This window comes from Octopus bimaculoides, chromosome 19, assembly GCF_046866305.1.
Source record: "Octopus bimaculoides isolate indiv1 chromosome 19, ASM4686630v1, whole genome shotgun sequence".
Taxonomy (NCBI): domain Eukaryota; kingdom Metazoa; phylum Mollusca; class Cephalopoda; order Octopoda; family Octopodidae; genus Octopus; species Octopus bimaculoides.
Genome location: NC_142946.1, coordinates 23,665,606 through 23,684,912, shown reverse-complemented (window position 1 = coordinate 23,684,912; position 19,307 = coordinate 23,665,606). Strand labels below are relative to the sequence as shown.

Here is a 19,307-nt window from a genome sequence, read left to right as displayed (position 1 = left end):
CGGCAGGCTCTCTTTCTCCCATTCATTCTCTTTATCTATCGTAGTGGCATCTCCAGACCTCTTTCTTTGCAGCCTCATTTAGTGCAAGCGTACCATCATCCATGCGAACACATTTCTCTCCTACAACATCACTATTCTCTCTCCTACACTGTCTTGCAACACGAAATACCTCGAGTCTTTGGTCCTCACGGCGCAGAACATTGGCAAATCTTTTCTTATCTGTTTCCCCTCTGGCTAAATAAACCTGTCGCCTAGCTTCCCTTCTGGCAGATTGGTACAATTCCCTGCTACCACCGTTCTTCCAGTCCTTCCAAGCCTGTTTCTTTTGTCTAATAGCCCCGTCTACATCCTTGTTCCACCACCACGTTACTCTGGGTTGAGAGGGGACTTTACACCAGCCACAAATCTGGTCTGTGGCTCTCAACAGGTTGTCGCGCAGAAATCTCCAATTGTCTTCCACGTTGTATGATGCTATATCCCCTTCTATTTCGTCAAATGCTTCAAGTAACTTGTCTCTTCACCTCTTGTATAAAGACTGCATCTACCAGCCTAATTCTAATGTTTCTACAATCTCTCCAGGTTTCACCATACTAACATTACTGGGGCAATAATAGCAGCCAAAAGACTCGATACTTATTTCACGGAATTATTCAAAAAAATTTAGGCTAATTAATATCAAATTCTAAAATATAACTTTGATTAGATCCTATTTTTAAATATTTTTCACTAAAATTACAAATAAAAAGTATCTGAACTAATGATGAAATTGTAAAGAATAAACAGACTCATTGTAAAAATATATTTCTTTAGTGAAATAAAAATAGCTATACTCAGCATTTTCTTTATTTAATTCAGAATAAAGTGGTCATAACTGAAATGCTTCTGAAATCAGTATTGTAGCTGGTATAAAAAATATAAAAAGATATAAATTAAGATATTAACTGCCTTAACAGATAATTTAATAACCCAATTATCAACCTTTCGTTGCAATTAACTTTTATAGTTAGGTAAGTTAGTGAAGATTATTGCAGCAGTTCGTACTAAATATACAGTTAATGGAATTCAGAAACAAAATTGTTAGTTCAATACACCAGAAGTCGTAGTCAAGTAGCACAAAAGTAAAGATTTGGGAGAAGATTTTTATGGTCACCTGAAGACTCAAAGAATTTTCAATTAATAAATGCTTTACAATACACTGAACTACTGGTACACAAATATGATTTTAAAAGTTTTAGTGCATATAGACATTTAACCAGTCTAGAACAGCTGATAATTTGAAAAAGTTGAAGGTTTTTATAAAAGAATTTAGCATCGTTTTGTCACTTATTATAGTTAAGCACTAAATACACTGAAATCTTAAATTTTAAAGATTAAAAAATATACAACAGGCTTGTGATAAGCTTCCAGGTTTTTTTTTTTAATTCCATGTCACAGGTCACTGTTTTTGACAAATTTTAGTTCCTTAGAATTTGATGAGATCTGTGTGTCCATGTAATTTCCTTTTTATATGTAGACATGCATGTGTATAGTTATGTCTTTTCAAAACAAACTTTTGTGCAGATACACAAATTAAATGTAAAAATGAATTTAAAAACAAATACACTCATTCACTTTCACTTTATGTATCTGCATAAAATGCTATTTAGAAATATGCAAACATATATTCTAGTTTCCTCGTCACTAAAAAGGAAATTTAATCTAAATTTTGTGTATGATGTACATGTATTTGAATGTATGTAAATGTAGTTTCAAACTTTATCATAATCATCATCAGGAAGCTTCCTTTTGAGAGGATTACTAACACCAGCAGTTGGAATGGTTGAACCAATTTGTGAAGTTTGTTGTGGATTAATGTTGATGGTTTGAGGAGTAACCAGAGAGGTACCACCAGTGGATATAATACTTGTGTTAGAAACAGCGTTACTCCCAGTTACGTGGCAGCTAGTTGTATTCATTGTTACTTGGCTGTGTTGGTTGCCAGTACCACTTTGGATGTTAGAATTGCTGGTTGCTGGTTTAGAACCTAGAAAGAGGGAAAAAAAAACTGTTATACTTGAAAAGATGTAGTTACAAGTAAATCATAATTCTAATAATGTTATAATTAAAAATATCTATCATATGCAATAGAAGCAGTATTAAATTATAACAGCCATCTATGTATCATACTAAAATGTAAACACATCACTGAAAGGCAAGTTTACAGCAGTATACACTGAAGATAACATTTCTTATGGATATGCTGCGTTTAAAAAACATAATAAATATCAGACTGGCAGCAGCTACGAGAGCACACCGCTGTCAAGGCCCAATGAAGCTGAAATGCATCTGGCATTCTCATGAGCCACTGCTGGACCAATCTTCAGCTTCCACCAATATATATGTTATCTCCAGACAATACTGCAGTAAATTTGCCTTTCAACGATGTATTTATGTTCCGTATAATAAATAGCTATAAAAATATATAATTTCATCAACACATAGCATTCTTATTTTCCAACTCATGCTAGCATGGAAAAAGGATGATGATGTGTAAAGCTAATCTCACATATCTACATTTTTCTATTTCAGACAAATGAACATATATTTTATTTTACCATTTTTTAGTTCTAGAAGGGTTCAATATTTGATATCTTTAGATCATTCCCTTTGTTAGTTTACTTTTCAATACTGTCTCTTAATTAAATAAAAATCATCTCAATTCATTTAATTTTCAATCATTATGTCTTTCAATTCTAAGGTAATAAGAAAAAAAAAATTCAGCTTTTATATAATTGTCTCATTCTCTTAATAGAAACAAATGTTTCTAAGTTAACTCCTCACCAACATCGTCGTTTAACGTCCGCTTTCCATGCTAGCATGGGTTGGACGATTTGATTGAGGACTGGTGAACCAGATGGCTACACCAGGCTCTAATCTCATTTGGCAGAGTTTCTACAGCTGGATGCCCTTCCTAATGCCAACCACTCCGAGAGTGTAGTAGGTGCTTTTACATGCCACCGGCACGAAGGCCAGTCAGGCGGTACTGGCAATGGCCACGCTCAAAATGGTGTATTTTACGTGCCACCTGCACAGGAGCCAGTTCAGTGGCACTGGCAACAATCTCGCTCGAATGTCTTTACATGTGCCAGGAAGGCGATGCTGGGCACAGGTGCCATTGACGGTTTTGCTTTCGCTTTCCCCAATAAGTCTTCGCAAGCCCATTGATGGTTTCACTTTCGCTTGCCCCAATAAGTCTTCGCAAGCAGTACTTTTCAAAATTGGTATCATGTTTGGAATTCCTAAATTTCAGTACAGCATCCCCAAATATATATGAGACGACCATAATTAGAATCTGTTTGACAATTGTACTTGTAATACAAAAGTTCAACCTTTCCATACACTGCGTCATGTCATACTGATTGTGTTTGAGAATAACGTTTAGAGAGCAAGTGCTGCAGCTGGTCAAACAACTGAACACCCCTGACTGGAGACTGGCCAAGGTTTATTTTTTGCACACACACATGTACATGTGTGTCAGTATGTCTATGTCGCCTTGTCATAACATCACACCTGCTGTAAATGAACATCACTAGCATGATGTTTTTGTTCTTTGCAATCTTCCGTGGAAACATGTCTGGCCAGTGTGCTTTTGGTTACTGGATGGGATTAGTGGGGAAATATTACATTGCTCGGAAAACAGATCAGGGTTGGCAACAGGAAGAACAGACAGTCAGAGGAAAATATGCCTCATTAAATTTTGTCCGACTCATGCAAGCATGGAAAAGTGAAGATTAAAAGACAACGATGAGGTGTTAATCTTATGATAAAGCCACAGCAAAAATTAAACATCCTCTATCCTAAAATTCATGCATAAATGGTGGTGCGAGATAAACAATGCAACATGCAGATTGCTAGGATTTGTCCCAAAACATGCCGAATCGGCACAGTCTAAGTTTTAATGAAAATAAAAACTAGTCAATCTTCCCTCCTGGTTACGGAGAGTGATTTGACTTAATCTTAAGGTCTAGTTTTAATACATCTAAATATGTGGCTGTAACATGATGTAATCTCTGAACTCAGCACATTCGAAAACCCCTAAGCTTCTGTACCAATGGCATCATATCATCAGGGTGATAATAGGGGACTGAACAGTGGACCCACGATGGTGAGGAGGTGTGAGGTTGTTGTCATGGGTGTGGTGGATGGCATGAGTTAGTTCACTTGATCCTGCATCCAGTGACTTCTGTAGTCACAGAGACCATCATTGGTGCCAAGGAGAGTTTTGCTGATTGGCTTGATTCTTTGAGGTATCCACCCAAATGTGGGAGCTGTTTTGCTGTCTGTTTGGTATTTTAGATTTTCTTTGTGGTTTGTTTCATTCTCAGTCACCTGGTATATTCTACACACACACACACAAAATCATTTTGAATTTTAGAGAAGGAGTACTTACCGCCTGTAGTAATCCTTATTGTTGGTTTCTGACTGATTGTTGTACTTGAGGAAGACACAGGTTTACTAACAATAGTAACTGTTGGCAAACTGACTCCCTTTGTTACCACAGTCAAAGTAGGATTTCCTGAGCCTGAGAGGCCAATACTAGATCCTAATTTTCCTGAAACAGACAAAAATAAAATCATATTAAGATCATTATCCTCATTACCATTATTTCGTTTACTTTGTTCTATATCTATTTTACTTTCTTAGCTTAATCCTACAGAGAATATCTTTTATCTTTTACTTGTTCCAGTCATTTGACTGTGGCCATGCTGGGGCACCACCTTGTAGGGTTTTAGTTCGACCCCAGGACTTATTTTCTTGTAAGTATAGTACTTTTCTATTGATCTATTTTTCCAAACCACTAAGTTACAGGGATGTAAATGCACCAGCACCAGTAGTCAAAATACATGCATGCATACAAGGGTGTGCTGAAAAAGTTCCTGGCTTTAAGGGTGTCGCAAAAGGCCTGGTAGGAGGTCCAACCTTCAGAGTTCTTTTACAGGGCTTAGAAAAACTGAAGGTCCACTGCAATAAGGGTGTGAATTGAGAAGGAAATATGTTGAATAAAACCATAATTAACTGACCCTCCTACATTTTCTTTTAGCCAAAACTAGGAACTTTTCAACAACCCCTTGTGTGTGTGTGTATACGACACAATGAAGTAGAGAAATTTGAAAAGACAACACGAAACCGGTTATTTCTCAAAATACAATGTTTATATACCAAAAAGATTTTCTAACATTTTTCTGACATAATTTAAATATATACTTTAACCATGTAACACAAGCCTTCTGTAGTTTTTTCACTCTTATTATCTTTTATATATATATATATATATATATATATATATATATATATATATAGCCTTTTCAGTTTCCATCTACTAAATCTACTCACAAGGCTTTGGTTGGCCTGATGTTATAGTAGAAGACATTTGCCCAAGGTGCCACACAACAGGACTGAACTTGGAATTGTGGTTGAGAAGCAAGCTTCTTACCACACAATATGTCTAACATGAATTCATATCACTTTCCTATTTTAAGATTTATCATCATTTTGCATTATATTCTATGTCTATTCTTTCTCTTATATTCGCAGTGTTACCATGACAGTGCACCCTCACCATCTCCTCTCTTCAGCTGGGGAAGCCATGTATCTTCTTTTCAGCAAGACACCTCTTCCTGCCATCTATCATACTTTTACCACCTTAAATACTATACCTCATTCAGTTGAAGGGTTCTGTATAGTGAGTACTTAGCAACCTCACTGGTGCTGGTACCATGAAAAACAAAAGCACCCAATACACTCTATAAAGTGGTTGGCATTAGGAAGGGCATCAAGCTGTAGAAACTCTGTCCAAGCATAAATTGGAGTCTGGTGTAGTCCTCTGGCTTGTCAGTTCCTATTGAAGCACTCAAATCATGCCAGTATAAAAAAACAGACAATGATGATGATGTCTGTACCAATGTAATTGGTGCACACTCAGATGGTGCGTATTTCTAAATGATTTCATTGAATAAGTTAAAACTATAAAACAAATGCCCAGGAAGTGATTATTCCCTACAATTGTCATACTTGTGTAAAATACAACTTTTAGATTAAGTTTTCAACTTCAGTTTCCTATACAGTCAAATATAAAATATAACAAATCTATTGACTTCTCTCTGCTTCAAACCAAAATGTTTTAAACCTTCAGGTATGAATTTAACAGTGTTTTTTTTTTTTTAAACTATTTATAAGTCTCATTCACATAATTTATAACTGTTAGAGACTTAATGGAAAGTACATTACTATTTTTAGTTAAGAAATAAAACTTTGAAGTTCAAATTCATTCTACAACTAAGGACATACTAAAAAGAGACACATAATGATAACTGGAGATGAAACAGAGTGAAGAGTGGTGCAGATATAAATACTGCAAATATAAAATATTGAGGTTTGGGCAATTATAATTGTAACAATGCCTTTAAAGATTGAGGTTTCTCTGTTGTGTTATGAGGTATTGCATTTTCTGGTATAAGAGCCGTGATTTTTTACCAAAAAATTTCCCCAAATCACCCTGCACCTTTGCATAACTTTGGCCAATTGACAAGTGTTAATTTTAGTGCGGTAAGGACTACCAGTATCTAGCTTTAGAATGATTAGAAATTGAATGTGATAAATGAAAAATATATAAATACACATGTAGTTACAGTAATGAATTACAGATATAATAAGCACATCAGTGATGTGCTATTGTTTGTTCACATCAGAGGACAGCAATCGGCATTGCCAAAACCTAATAGTGGTGATATTTGGTATCTTCTATCTTTGCTTTTACCTTTTACTTGTTTTGGTCATTTGACTGTGGCCATGCTGAGGCACTGCATTGAAGGGTTTTAAACAAATCAACCCCAGTTTTATATTTGAGAAATGAGGAATTATGTACATTATTTACAATTGACGGATATTGGTCCTCATCTTGTTTGTTGTTAACACAACGTTTCAACTGATATATTCTCCAGCCTTCATCAGGTGTCTTGGGGAAATTTCGAACCTGGGTTCTCATTCCTAAGGTATTTTTCAATGTTATTATTATTATTCAGGTCACTGCCTGGAATCGAACTCGGAATCTTGGGGTAGTAGTTCGATTCCAGGCAGTGACCTGAATAATGATAATAATAACATTGAAAAATACCTTAGGAATGAGAACCCAGGTTCGAAATTTCCCCAAGACACCTGATGAAGGCTGGAGAATATATCAGTTGAAACGTTGTGTTAACAACAAACAAGATGAGGATCAATATCCGTCAAATGTAAATAATGTAAATCAACCCCAGGACTTCTATTTTTAAGCCTGGTACTTATTCTTTCAGTCTCTTTTGCTCAAATGCTAAGTTATGAGGACATAAAGACACCAACACTGGTGGTCAAGAGGTAGGGGGGGGGGAACAGACAGAGATGCAAAGACATATACACACACAGACATATATATATGACAGGCTTCATTCAATTTCCATTTACCAAATTCACTGACAAGGCTTTGGTCAGCCTGAGACTATAGAAGACATTTGCCATGCAGTAGGAATTAACCTGGAACTATGTGGTTGGGAAGCAAGCTTCTTACCACAAAGCCACATCTGCTTCCATTAGTGTTAATGGTAAGTAACATAGCCTGCCATAAATACCCCACCAAAGGGTGCCAGTCTAAATTTTCATGGTTCCTATACATCAAAGTGTGCGAGATATTCACCTCAGGGATTCAGGTTAACTGCAGTGAGGCAGTTAAGTCTACCACAATTGGAGTGCGTCTTACATGCCCAAAAATATGGTAAACAATTCACAAAGACATGACAATAGTTTGTCAAGGAGCACTTACTTAAGGCTCTATACTATTCTTTTATTTGTTTCAGTCATTTGACTGTGGCCATGCTGGAGCACTACCTAAAGGGTTTAGTCAAAGAAATTGATCCCAGTCCTCTTTTATAAGACTAGTACTTATTCTTTCGGTCTCTTTTGCTGAACTGCTAAGTTACAGGGACAGAAACAAACCAGCATTGGCACTAAGATTAGTTAAGAGGCTGTCTTGTTGCAATGTAAATTTCTAGATATAAAAAATTCATTTTATCATTAAAGCAAATCCTTCCTGGTTAATTTTTTTTCCTGTCAAAAAACATATGTATATAACAATGAAATACAGTGCAACCTCAGTTTATGAGTTTAATTCATTCCTGAAGGTTGTTCCTGACATGAAATGTTCATAAATTGAAACTATTTTTCCCATAGGAAATTCAAAATAAGGCATGGAAAACTGAAGCAGGGATGTGCACTGAGTAAAAGCCAGACAGCAACTAATGCTCTCTTGCTGATACTCCCAAGTTGTGCATTGGTTACTTGAGGCAATATTTGTCACCCAAGACATTTTATGTTTGAAAAATTGTTTGTAAACCAATTTGTAGTTGATAAGAAGCATTTGTAAAACAAGGATCAACTTTATCTAATAGGATTCATAGGAATACTCACCAGATATATTTTGCTGTAGTGGTGTTAAACTAATTCTTTGTGATGGAAGTGTTGTAGAATACTGATTTACAGGAAGATTCATAGGTAGTTTGTGCTAAAAGATAAAATTCATATAACAGTTTTAGCAATGTTGAATGGCAATGTTCTGCTTAAGTTATACATTTATAATAATTTTTCTTAACATCTCCTTTTCTGTGTCTGCATAGGTCAGCCAGAGTTTTACTGCTGTAGAGTTTTTAAGACCAGCTGCCCTTCTGTTACCAACAGTCACCGGTTTCCAAGCAAGATAATATTTACCCATGGCCAAACATGCTCTTGCAGTACATTAGAAATGAATGAGAGTGACAACTATTTTACAAACGATCATGTGATATCAAGACATAAGGACATTTGTGTGTGTATGTGTGTATATATATATCAACCACTTTAGTGTTGACCAATGCTTTTTATGTGGCATCAGTACATGTATATGCATATATATATATACATACACACATGCATAAGGTGGACCCTCCAGTCATAAATGACAGATAAGGGTTTCAATTCTTGCTGAACCATTTACACAGATGATATGTTTATCATGATCAAACGTTTTTGCTGTATATTAACTCACTCTCTCCATCAAATCTACATTGCCTGTATAGGTGCACAGTATGCCACACGTCAGATGTCGAAGTAATCACAGAGCAATGTGAAATGAAGTGTTTTGCTTAAGAGAACAATGCACAGCCTGGTCTAGTAACTGAAACCACAATCTTGCAATTGTGAGTATAACATCTTAACCCCGATGCCACACAACTTCACACATGGCTTAGTGGTTAGGGTTTGTGTGTCTGTGTGTACATTCTGTTCTGGTATGATTTCTATCCTTCCTATTGCCATCCACCTTACAAGAGTGTATTTTGGTGCTTTTTATGTGGCACCAATATCACTTTATATATATATACACACACGTATACATGATGCATCTCTTTCAGTTATCATCTACCATATCCACTCACAAGGCTTTGGTTGCCCTGGGACAATAATCAGAGACACCTGCCTAATGTACTACGCATTGGGATTGAACCTGAAACCATGTGGTTTGGAAGCAAACCACACAGCCAGTCCATTGCCTTTAATACTTGGAAAATAATTTACACGCAAGAATTAGAACAACAAGAATGAAAGAAATTCTTACTTTTTTAGTACTTTTTAGCTTATAATTAGGTGCAGTCAAACAATATCTATCTGGTGGAAGTCTGGGACCTGAGTATGGTTTGATCAAAGGCAGAGGTTGTGAATTTTTGGTACGAACAATTTCCATGAGTAACTGAAAAGAAAAAGAACACAAAAGATTAGCAAGTTGCTATACTGGAATAGATTCATCCAACCCATGCAAGCATAGGAAAATAAAAGTAAATGACGATGATACATACACATTGGGGTAGAGCAAAAAATGCAACTTTTGAAATTGGTAACCAAGAATCGATATTTTGTTGCAAATTAGGGTTAAAAGAAAGGTGTATAAAGAACTTTATAGTTAAATATTCTTTTCAGGCTTTGCAACACAATTGAAAATTTTAAAAATCGTAATTTTTGGTCGAATTTTGGATTTCATGGATTATAAGTCATAATGAATACATATTTCTACATAGCAGAATGCAAAACAGTAAATATGGTAGCCGTAAGAGGTTGAATACCAAGTTTCAATGCAACTGACTAACATCTTGAGGTTCTGCACTGACAATAAAGAGAATGGGAATGTGAACTTCTTTCCAGTGCCACTGCAACGGTCATTGCGTGTGGATGTACATTTTCTGCTTTGTACCTTGACTTTAGGCCATTGATCGTGTTAAGCCAATAATATGTCATGATACTGAATGCCCAATATTTGGTACTCTATGTGATCTTAGCGAGTAAGTTTTGCCAACTTACAAGGACAGACTAAAATATGCTTTATTTTAAACTTTTATCTAAAGTAACAAGCATTACGAAAATCTGTGAAAAATAGTAAAAATGTGCCATCATTTCAAACAAACCGTAATGTGCTTAAAAACAACGCAACAAAAGATTTGACATTTCCTGTTGCAATTGCAGCTCCTTTAAAAACTGGAATTATTTCGAATAAATTGGAAATGTTAATTATTTTTATCACCAAAATGTGTCAAGAATAAGAAATTGGTTTATACATAATTTTATTTTAACGTGTGTGTAATCTAGACCTCGTGTAACACATATATTCAGTTACCTAGTATTAAAAACAAAGAAAACAAAGTCGAAAAGTCTATTTATTTCATATAATTTCTAAATTTCAAGTGCAATGTGGAGCCTGAAGATATAAATATTAGAGCTTGAGATTTTAACACTCTTGTTTTTAAAGGATTTCGCAAAAGAAAATCGATTCGGCACAATGAAAGTAAAAAATAAAATGAGGAACAGCAGACATGCTACAAATTGATTTTTTGGTGATTATTCAAAATTCCAAGTGGGCTGCAGAGCCTGAAGATGTAAATTTAAGAACTTCAGATTTTAACACAGCTATTTTTAAAGGATTTCGCAATAAAAAATATATTCTAGAAGAGATATTTCAAAAATCTGTGTAAAAAGTACCTTTTTTCACTCCACCCTAATACACATGGATAAATATGTTTACATATGAAACACATACAAATGTGTATAAATATGCAACATATACAGACATGAAATATGAATGCATATATAAACACATATACATATATCAATACAGCATCATCACCATTTTATACCTGCTTTGTACATTCTATTTTTGGCATGGCTTCTATGGCTGGATGCCCTCCCTAACATTAAGTAACTTGGAGGTGAGAAGGGATGGCTATTAATAAAGGAGAATGTTAGCTGGTGAGACAGGGAGATGGTTAGCAGTATTTAAGGGTGATGAAGAGATGAATCAGACATGAAAAGATCCAGCACAATCCTTTATTACACACACATCATGGTGGGAGCAGTAGAAGGGGTTGAGAATGGATGACTACAATGCTGAGTGGCATGGTACAATGAGTAGGAGACAGGGTACTGAGCACTGGAAATATGAGAGAAAATTAAATAGGCAGCAAACCTAGTAGGTACAAAATGGGGAGAAGTCCCAGTTGTGTGTACATACCTACATACACATACATTCTAACCTCTACCACTACCGTCATTTTAATATTTAATATTTGTGATGGCACCTGTGCCCAGCGTCGCCTTTCTGGCACTTGTGCCCGTGGCATGTGTAAGGACTTTCGAGCGAGATCGTTGCCAGTGCCCCTGGACTGGCTCTTGTGCGGGTGGCACATAAAATACACCATTTTGAGAGTGGCCGTTGCCAGTACCGCCTGACTGGCCTTCGTGCCGGCGGCACGTAAAAGCACCCACTACACTCTCGGAGTGGTTGGCGTTAGGAAGGGCATCCAGCTGCAGAAACTCTGCCAAATCAGATTGGAGTCTGGTGTAGCCATCTGGTTTCACCAGTCCTCAGTCAAATCGTCCAACCCATGCTAGCATGGAAAGCGGACGTTAAACGTCGATGATGATTCATCCTCACTTAAGTGTGGATTTTCTATTTGAACAAACTGTACTGCAGTGGATACCATGAGAGAAACTCTCATATTGGCTTTTGGTGCAAAATGCACTCTTGTTTATATTGCTAGTGATATAAACAAGAGTTTGGTGCATTATGCCCCAAAAGCCAATATGAGAGTTTCTCTCATGGTATCCACTGCAGTACAGTTTGTTCAAATAGAAAATCCACACTTACGTGGGGATAAATATTACCTCTCAGTATTAATACTGCCTCTGTCACTAACATATATTTAATATTTAGCCATGTTTTCATAGCTAGTCGGATCCTCTCCAGCTTGTGTCACCAATCATCACCTTTTTTTTTTCTTTGTAATTTCCTGCATAAATAATAGTCTTAAGTTTAACCATCATCACTTTGTCCTATATCTTCCTCAGTTTTCCTCTTCTGCAGGTTTCATACACTGTCACCCTTTACCATTTAAACCGGCCATATCCAGCCAAAATATTCTACCTGTTTTATGTTCAAACCAGTCACATCCAACCTCCCACACCTACCCTACAATGTCATTCTAAAAATATACAGACACATCATCACAATCTCAAAGTTATGAGATAAAGATTAATTCAAAACAATGTGAATAAATATGCACTACATTTGACACAATCTGAATGCTAAAGGGTTAAGCACCCACCATTTCTTTATGCAGCTGTCATCCTCTATACACATCAAAATGTTCATACCAACTAAAGTTTTCTCTTTTGCACATTACATCTGGTTCTTCCTATATCTATTTTCCCTTTCAGTTCATTTGTACTCCATCATTTGCATCCAGTGGAGCATGCTTGTCTTATTTCACACATACACAAAATTTTCTTTCTAATTCTTTTGTATTTATGGGATGCATATGGCTGCAATGAATTTTCACTAAACACAATGCCCTTGGTCTCTTTTCAAAATCCATCCCAACATTCTTTCCCCCATATTTTTCATGGCTTCTCCCACACTTACTACTACCTACTGTCCAGCTGGGTACATTTCAAACAAGACTTCCATCCCATCTACAAATGTGTCCCAATCATCACCATCATGACAGTTATATATAGTTTGTGTTACATTAGCCATCTCACTCTCTTGCAAAATAATTCCTATTATTCTATGCAACAGTTTATTTCAGCATCATATGTAGTGGTACTGTGCCAAGATCAATATCTACAAATATTTTTATTTTTACTGAGGATATATAAGTTTCTGTCTTAGTGTGTTGAGAGACAGCTGGATTTTCTGATGAATGTTAATATGCTCAATGTTTTTTTTTTTAAATGCTTTCTACAAACTCCAAGTCAAGTCCCACAGTACTTGGGACTATGGCTGCATACACACACACACACACACACAAAGAATATTTGTTCTGCACTGAGTTACAGATACTCCCTTGTCACTCTTGCCATCAAAAATACAATAAACAGTGATTAGCTAGTTGGAATCCTATAGATGCAACAACAATAAAAATAAAATCATCTTCCTTATGAATATAAAGCTGCAAGTGATATTGTAAAGAACAGTTTCAAGTAACTTACATCTCGAGGTGGAGGAGTTGTAAACGTGTGATCCATCCGGCACTGGATAGCCAGACGAACATCATCACCATCAATATTTTTTTTACTTGCATGGGAAGAATAGACTTTCGAATCATCAAGGACATCAGTAACATATCCTAAAATGAAAACAATGACACATTCTTAAAAAATTCTTTAATATCTGCAGACTAATATATTAAGGTAAAAAAAAAAAAAAAAAAGGACAGGATGGGATTTTCAGGTGCAGGACAACTCAACACCAGGACAATTCAACATCAGGAAAATTGATTAATAAATAATTTATTTGTTTTATAACTTTGTGTTACATTAACCATCTCCCTCCTCACTCTCTTGCATTGAGTTGTCCCTATTCAGGGAATTCCAAAGAGCTGCAGGTGTGGAGAGGAAGAACTGAAGAATATATTTAGTGGATATCAGAGGGTGAGATCCCATACGGCTAATGTGAGAAGAAATGGCTGTGCCAGAAGGCTTGAGTGGAACAACTATATAGCTAGCTAGTTTAGAGCATTAAACAAATGCCACTATATTTCAGAACAGGAGTCAGAAAAATTAGTTTTTCATTAAGTTCTAAAATTATAATATCAAATGAGCTTAAGGTGGCGAGCTGGCAGAGCCATTAGCAATCTGGGTAAAATGCTCAGTGGCATTTTGTCCGTCTTTATGTTCCGAGTTCAAATTCTGCCAAGGTCAACTTTGCCTTTCATCTTTAGAAGGTTGATTAAAGAAGTACTAGTTGAGCTCTGGGGCCGATATTATTATCATTATCATCTTTTAAAATCTGTTCTCCATGCTGGCATGGGTTGGACGATTTGACAGGTGTTGGCCAGGTCGAAGGCTGCCATGGCTCTAATTGTCCGTTTTAGCACGGTTTCTAAAGTTGGATGTCATTCCTAATGCCAACCACTTTACAGCATGTACTGGGTGCCTTTACGTGACACCAGCTCCCATGACTTACTACCTCCCCTAAAATTGATGGCCTTGGGCCGAAATTTGAAATCAATATTGAATCAGCTTGAAATTTAAGATGAATTTGTTTGATAATTCTGCAGTAGGAGTGGCTGTGTGGTAAGTAGCTTGCATATGAACCACATGGTTACAGGTTCAGTCCCACTGTGTAGCACCTTAGGCAAGTATCTTCTACTATAGCCTCGGGCCAACCAAAACCTTGTGAGTGGATTTGGTAGATGGAAACCGAAAGAAGCTCGTCGTATATATGTATGCATGTGTATATGTTTGTCCTCCCAACATAGCTTGACAACCGATGCTGGTGTATTTACGCCCCCGTAACTTAGCAGTTCAGCAAAAGAGACCGATAGAATAAGTACTAGGTGTACAAAGAATAAGTCCTGGAGTCGATTTGCTCGACTAAAGGCGGTGCTTCAGCATGGCCACAGTCAAATGACTGAAACAAGTAAAAAGATTATTCCTCAAGCACATCCTGGAAATACAACCAACAACATGGTAACTGGAAGTAAGTCATTCTCTTACCTCAAATTTCATTTGGCTTATCCATTAACCAGCATAATAGACTGCACTTTAATGAGGGTTCACTGCATATATAGGTGTATATGTATACATGCAGTAAAATTGTGGCAGTCCATGCATACAGGCATGTCCTCTACATCACTATCTCAGCCAAGAGATCCAAGTCTTGTGGGCTCATGGGGGCTGGTGTCACGTAAAGGCACCCAGTACACACTATAAAGTGGTTGGCATTAGGAAGGGCATCCAACTATAAAAACCGTGCCAAAACAGACAATTAGAGCCATGGCAGACCTGGCCAACTCCTGTCAAACTGTCCAACCCACGCCAGCATGGAGAACGGATGGATATGCAAAACATTAATTGTTGGATCATTTATGTCTAGGAACGTAACCTCTTTCTTTTAATTATTACCAACCCAAGTTCCTCCTTGTAAGCTATCGAATTGGAGGACTTTTTACACACGTTTTATGATAACACACTTGCTCTAAGGGACATAAGTGAACTACTTGACAACTGTGTTCCAGCGTAATTGTCGCCTCTTCAGTAACAGGCATCACCCGGCTCTTTTAGAGATAGAGCCGTGCCGTGGTAGAAATCAGCGAACAAAATATTTGCTGATGCGTGCGATGGATACATCTGCAAATTCTAGCCTACGAGAAAACCCCTAAAAAAAAAAAAACGTTTTTATTAAATCGTTTAACAAGCACGAATATATATGTATGTAGATAATTTGTAGAATTACTTTCTTCGTACACCGGGGAGGGAGTGAATGCCTCTCCTCCTTGATAATAATATAGATAATATATTGCTTAATTTTTATTCCAATCGACATGTACACGAAAGAGTAAAATATATTATCGGAATTCAGGAGCTCAGCACTGACAATAGTTAATTTATAATTAGGTAAATTTTTATAATTTCCAAAATGTATTATGAAGCACACCATCATCGGATTTTTTAGGTTGTTGGATTTACATCAACAAATGATTAAACATATTGAATATCTTAAATATTTTTTAAATACGTTACAAAAGAAAACGGCACAATTTTTTTTTTTTTAGTCAAGATAGCTATATTTTAATCTCGAGAAGCCTTCGAACATACAGAATAGTAAATATTGTGAGAGTATTTTTAAAAAAAATACAAATGTATCCGAGCCATTAACTTTCAAAATGGAAGTGAAGACAACTACCATTAATAGTAAATATTTTGTTCGGGTACTGAACCTGGATAAATTCAATACAGAAAGTGAAAGAGTATACGAGTAACACTTTCATTATTTCGTGCAAAAACAGGACCGGACCTATTATCCGGCAAACATGGGACAGGAAGTGACCCGCATTTCTAAATTTTTTCCCCCGATTTTCATGGAGATGGTCTAAATATATACTTAAAATATAAAATAAATTATAAAAAGTAAAGATCTAAATTGTATTTAATATATTCAAATAAATACACTTCTAAATCAGGGTACGTTTGATATTTATTAACCCACTCAAAATTCTTTAAATATATCATACTGTAGAATGTATAAAGTATGTTTATAAGGTGAAAATTAAAGGAAGAACATGATTTTATTTAACAAATACAGGCACAAATTAATACACTTCTTAAGCAGAGTAAGTTTAATCTTTATCACTCAATTAAAAAAGAACTATTTTAATACATTGCATACAAATTAACAAACTTCAAAACGTCTGTTACTCAATACAGAGCACAATATATTTCACGGTATTTTTACAGTATTCCTAGATATCTGAAAGCTAGATAAGAGGTCCAGTTCTGTATTAACAGAATAAGACAAAATATATGCTATAATGAGAGTTGTCTTTCTAGCAGGAATAAAAAATATGCTTTTCGACTGTAAACAACACGCAAACCGTGCAAAAGATTACGTCTACTAACAGATATACTCTAGCTTAATGAATTTATGGGCAGTATATATGTAATAGGCAATTTTCAAATACAATTCGAAATAGAATATAATTATTTATGCAGTAACAACACAATAAAATATATGCTACAGTTAGTCTACAGGCGCCAAAACAAACACAGTATATTGGAATAGGGGAAAAACGAAAGGCGTATAACGGATAAAAAGGAAGTTTTAGTATAAATCGAACATTACATACGGTAGGCAAATTCTAGCATTTGGTTTATACATCGAGGTTCGTAGTCTTGAACACCCATATCTTTTAAAATAGCAGCCATTACTTGAGCATCGCGAGGAGTACTCTTCGGAACAGCCATCTTGAAAAGTGGAATTCTCGGCTGACGTCACAAGTCATGTGACCTTAGACAATAAGATTGGCGATTAACAACAGAATCTTGGGTTTTCTCTTTTAATTGCCACTCCTAGAACTAAAATAATTCGAAAGCAAGTGTATAGCTATTCAATTTTAAATGCTTTTATCTTTTACTTGTTTCAGTCATTAAGCAGCGGCCTTGAAGGGTTTAGTTGCCCCCCCCACTCAGTACTTATCTTAATTTTTTTTTAAGCTTATTCTATCGGTTACTTTTTGTCGAATCGCTACTGGGACGTAAAGAAACCAACATCAATTGTCAAGTGAGGGCATGGGCGACAAACACAAAGACACATGTACATTTATACACACACATGTAGTAATTAGGTAAAGATAGTTATGGTCTGTCTTGGGGGTTACCCAGGGTTTCACGTACATAAAGCGTTTAGCTTTACAGTGTCTCTTCTAACCCTAATGGCTGGTAGTAAATAACCTCTCTTCAAAGTTGAGAGAGAAAAGACCTTGTGGCTAGTTGTTGCACACACGGACAAAGAAGGGTTAAGTGCGAGGGATGTAGCGATGGAGGCCTATGACAGTGCTGATCTATGCGACCTCCTCTTACCCACTCATCGTGTTAAAAAAAACCTGGTGAAGGGTGTCAGCAAGAAGATCTCTAGCCAAGAAATTTTCAATGCAGCACCTCCACTAATATAACAAAACCCTAGCTGCTAGTGGGTTAGAGGCCACATCTAGATACTGGGCCCTAACACCCGCAGAATGAAGCATTGCCAAAATATCATTTAGTTTGCTCTCCCTTTCTCCCTCAACATAAAATCATGTAGTTAAGATATTCGTTAGGCTAGTAGATAAGTATTTTACACAATCACATTGGTACAGACGCATATTCAACAGATATAACCTAAGAGTCTCTTTTAATTGTACCCCCAATATTAAGAGTATTTTTTTTTTGTTGTTAACATCCTAAGACCACCAGCAGAGGTGTGATTCTCATGCAGGGATTACAGCAGATGCCTAGTGGGAATCCAATGCAAAAACCAAGGGGATCGTTTACAAGTCTGAGGTGGTATCTGACCCTAATAGCAACAGCAGCTTTCCCAATTACTACTGCAGTGGCAGGAATGGCAGTATTAATAGCAATGGTAGCAACTCTAACAGAAACAGTAACAGCACCATTGCTAATGAGAAAGCAAATAATGATAACAATAATCAATAACAACGACAGCCACCAGCAATATAGTGCCGATAACAGCTCCAACAGCAACAATGATGGCTATAGCAGCACAAACACCAACACCACCACTGATGATGTCCCCTACACCAGCAGTAACGACACCAACACCAATACCAATAACACCAGCAACAGTGGAAGTAGCAGGGTCAATATTAACAGAAACAGCATCGCCAGCAGCAATAGATGATAGATCAAATGTTCTGGAAACACCTTCAAGCAGCGCCTCTCCAACCACAGATCCTCGTTTAGGATCCTGGAGAGATGATATGCCACATCCTTGGCCAGCCATGTGTGATGCGTGAAGGATTAAGAGACTCTTTACATAAACTCATGGAAGATCCTAGAAAAACCAGACCCCTACATCAACGGGAGCAAGCGTTGCAAGTTGAGCATAGCTGAACAGGCAAGAATATTAAAGAACTCCTTCAACCCAAAGAACATCATACACTTCAGGAGGTTCCTACTGAAGTCCTGGGACTCACAAACTAACCGGGTCATTTATGGATAGTGGTCTAAGGGAGACAATCCCTTGCACTTAACCCTTCTCCTTTGTCCGTGTGTTCAACAACTAGCTACGAGGTTTTTTCTCTTTCCACTTTGAAGAGAGGTTATAGGCCACTGGCCATTAGGGTCTGAAGAGACATTGTAGAGCTAAGTGCTTTATGGATGTGAAAGCCTGGGTAACTCCATAGGCTGGCCATAACTATATCTGATTACTCTATAACTTA

At 36.6% G+C, this 19,307-nt stretch overlaps 2 protein-coding genes across 4 annotated transcripts in view; one reads left to right on the top strand and one right to left on the bottom strand.

Moving 5' to 3' along the window:
- The window catches only part of LOC128250035 (uncharacterized), a 32,195-nt gene extending 22,530 nt beyond the window's left edge, over window positions 1-9,665 (top strand). The window contains exons 3-4 of one of the 3 annotated variants that reach the window (XM_089366622.1): window positions 4,727-4,796; window positions 8,685-9,665. The gene's annotated coding sequence lies outside the window, so the exon portion shown is untranslated. Of the gene's footprint in view, window positions 1-4,726; window positions 5,290-5,574; window positions 6,975-8,684 lie in introns of those variants that run through there. The other 2 variants (XM_089366621.1, XM_089366620.1) reach the window with 2 other exon arrangements.
- LOC106873098 (transcription initiation factor TFIID subunit 9) lies at window positions 802-17,360 on the bottom strand. The gene is made up of 6 exons (XM_014920323.3): window positions 17,217-17,360; window positions 13,579-13,715; window positions 9,659-9,790; window positions 8,479-8,572; window positions 4,430-4,591; window positions 802-2,023 (listed from the first exon to the last, which is right to left on the bottom strand). The coding sequence occupies exons 1-6, from the start codon at window positions 17,332-17,334 to the stop codon at window positions 1,749-1,751; spliced, it is 918 nt and encodes a 305-aa protein (XP_014775809.1). The 5' UTR covers window positions 17,335-17,360; the 3' UTR covers window positions 802-1,748.
- Between the last annotated feature and the right edge of the window lie 1,947 nt (window positions 17,361-19,307).